At 42.7% G+C, this 2,678-nt stretch overlaps 1 protein-coding gene across 1 annotated transcript; it reads right to left on the reverse strand.

The window, feature by feature from the left end:
- Positions 1 to 2,131: 2,131 nt before the first annotated feature.
- On the reverse strand, positions 2,132 to 2,383 carry LOC310774946 (cortexin-3; the record flags this gene model as incomplete). Its single annotated transcript, XM_083635036.1, has 1 exon — positions 2,132 to 2,383. The coding sequence occupies one exon, from the start codon at positions 2,381 to 2,383 to the stop codon at positions 2,132 to 2,134; it is 252 nt and encodes an 83-aa protein (XP_083491162.1).
- Positions 2,384 to 2,678: the final 295 nt, after the last annotated feature.

The following is a 2,678-nucleotide window of genomic DNA, read 5'->3' on the forward strand; positions in this document are numbered from 1 at the left end:
GTATGGATGCCCGACCAACCCGGAGGTAACACAGGGGCGACCCTGCGACCCTCGTGTTGGTAGGCAGGGAATCTACCACTACACTAGCCGGACGCCCAACCATTCAGATTTTCTGACATACCATACTGTAAGTTAACCCATTAAGACCTGATGCATTGTTAACCCTTTTAGCAAAGATACTTTATACACTATCCCTCAGGTTTTAGGAGGTGTGCCTTTTTGGAATGCTTTTCTAGAGGGCACCTTAGGTCTTAATGGGTTAATAATATCTGTAATTATATTTGTACATAATTTGGTTCAAATACTGTAGATTGCCAACACACATTTGAGTCAAAGGCTACATTCCACTGGGGAAGAATAACAACACTGTATACCCTATACCAATATGTGCTATAGCGCTGGGGAACATATGACCTTGGGAACATATGACCCTGGGAACATAGGACGCTTTGTCATGTTCCCATTACTGTATGTGCCATATAAATCTGGGGAACATATGACCCTGGCAACATAGGAATGACCCCCCTCTCAGTTCAGTGACTGGCTGGATTCAGTCTCCCAGCTACCGACAATACTGTAAACAATCTACACTATAAGGCGCACAGTTGAAAAGTTGCCCAACAAAAGAGCCACGACATTAGTTCGTAAAGGGATAGATGTGAAAATGCATCACAGTCATCTTCATCATCTTCATCTTTATCAACACTCTGTGCAGATCTGGCATACCAACTGTCAATATACCAACTGCAGGCAGTGAAATGCTGCAAGTTTCATATCTTAAATCACTTATCTTATCACTACACACAACTACATTTAAGACAGAAATATGGACCCATTGTCTTTCATTTTCCTAAAACATCAATCTAAATTTTATAATTAGGCACACGGTACAGCACAGTAAACAGTATTTTTTTCTTCAATACCTCATTTGGTTGTTTGACATCACATGTGGACACCGAAGGCCCACAGCCACCGGAGACGACCGAGAGGACCAATTATTTTTTAATCGCAGACACAGAACAGTTACAGTAGCTAACTCGGTGCTGGTGACAGCATCCGTCGAGATCCCGATCTTTCCAGAACTTTAAAGGGACAGCTTTTCCAACACCGACACTTTCCCCCCCATGATTTTTAGACCAGCTTTTACATCCTCAGTCTTCTCGCGGTCTATAACTAGCATGACCAATCTCTTACAAAGACATAAGGCATGAAGTTCCTCGGTAGCACTTTACAATAAGGGTTAGTTACTGCTTAATAAACAGCATTAAGCATTAACTAACTCTTAATTAACAGATAGTTAATGTGTCTGGTAATAATTTACTAATATGGTCATGAAGGTACAGTGGTTGGGTTGAGGCATGAAATCACTGAGGTTAAGGTTAGAGCAAGCTTACAGTCAAGGCTGTTCATCTTCATTAATGTACCCTTATTGTAAAGTGTTACCAGTCCTAGCATCATCTCAGTCACACAGCTAATCAACTCACACAACATACTCTGGACCTCTAGTGTCCGTCTACAAATTAAGTCCAACCACACACACTTAAACAACTACCTTGACGTTTGGTTCAACTAATTTCTCTGCCAATATATATTTTTTATTTTCTTTTAACACTGATTGTCTACGTGTTATCAATAAAAACCTACGGAGTTTGCAAACGTAAACATGATAAGATGTAAACACTGTTTTCCAACTGATTTGGATCTCGAACATATTTTTACCCCTTGGAGATGGAAGAATGTGTACATCTGTACATGAGATGGATTAAGAACGAGGTAGTCCACAATACAACTTCAGAAGAACTTATGGATGGAAGGTAGTTATGGGAGAACCAAAACAGGTTCTGGTGCATGACTTGGACTCAGAGCCAGGATAGTGTTGGTTGTCCAATAATCTACTCTAGCATAGTTCAGCATGTCTTTTTACAGTGGAGAATTTGCTGAATTGGCAGGGAGAAGCTTTTGATTCGATACCTAGTCGGAAGTCTCAGAGGACTTTCTGGACGTTTTCATTTTCCTGATGAGTTGGCGGTCATTTGTTCTTTCTGGTCAAATTCCAAAGGGAAAGGTATATACATCTCTATAAGCATCGGTTCAGTCAATATTTTTTTTCAGTCTATGCATTCGGGACTCCTCAGACGATGCGGTAATCGAAGGTGTCCTTCTCGCTGTGGTCAGTCCAGTTGGAGGAGGGCATGCTGCGGTAGGGGTCCAGCAGGATGCGGAAGCAGCGCACAATGAGCAGGGCCAGGAAGATGAAGAGGAGCAGCACGAAGACGAAGGCCGCCTTCTGCTCCAGCGTCAGGTAGGACGGCACGTGATGGCCGCCGCCCGACGAGGACAGTGTGCTGCTGAAGAAGCCCTCTGCCATCCTGGGCACATCCATGCTTGATCGTCTGGGCTCCAGCTCTTTGGCGGTCGCTCAAAGATATTCAGGGAAGATGGATAGACCTGTGTGAGAGTCCAAACAAATGGATTTAGATCATGTCTTCTGGGGTTAGATCAATATATCAGCAAACCAATATATCAGCCTAAGATAGTAGTAAAAACGATCTTTGAAACGTCTCCTTTCTGTGAACAAAAGCAAACTCGGTTTCAAACACAATGTCAGAACAAAATATGTTACTCTGGAGCTCTAAGCTGCATGGAACAGTGTGTCTCTCCAGAGCTGAGCATTTATT

The sequence above is a fragment of the Poromitra crassiceps genome (genome assembly GCF_964638095.1).
Source record: "Poromitra crassiceps genome assembly, chromosome: 1".
NCBI lineage: Eukaryota > Metazoa > Chordata > Actinopteri > Beryciformes > Melamphaidae > Poromitra > Poromitra crassiceps.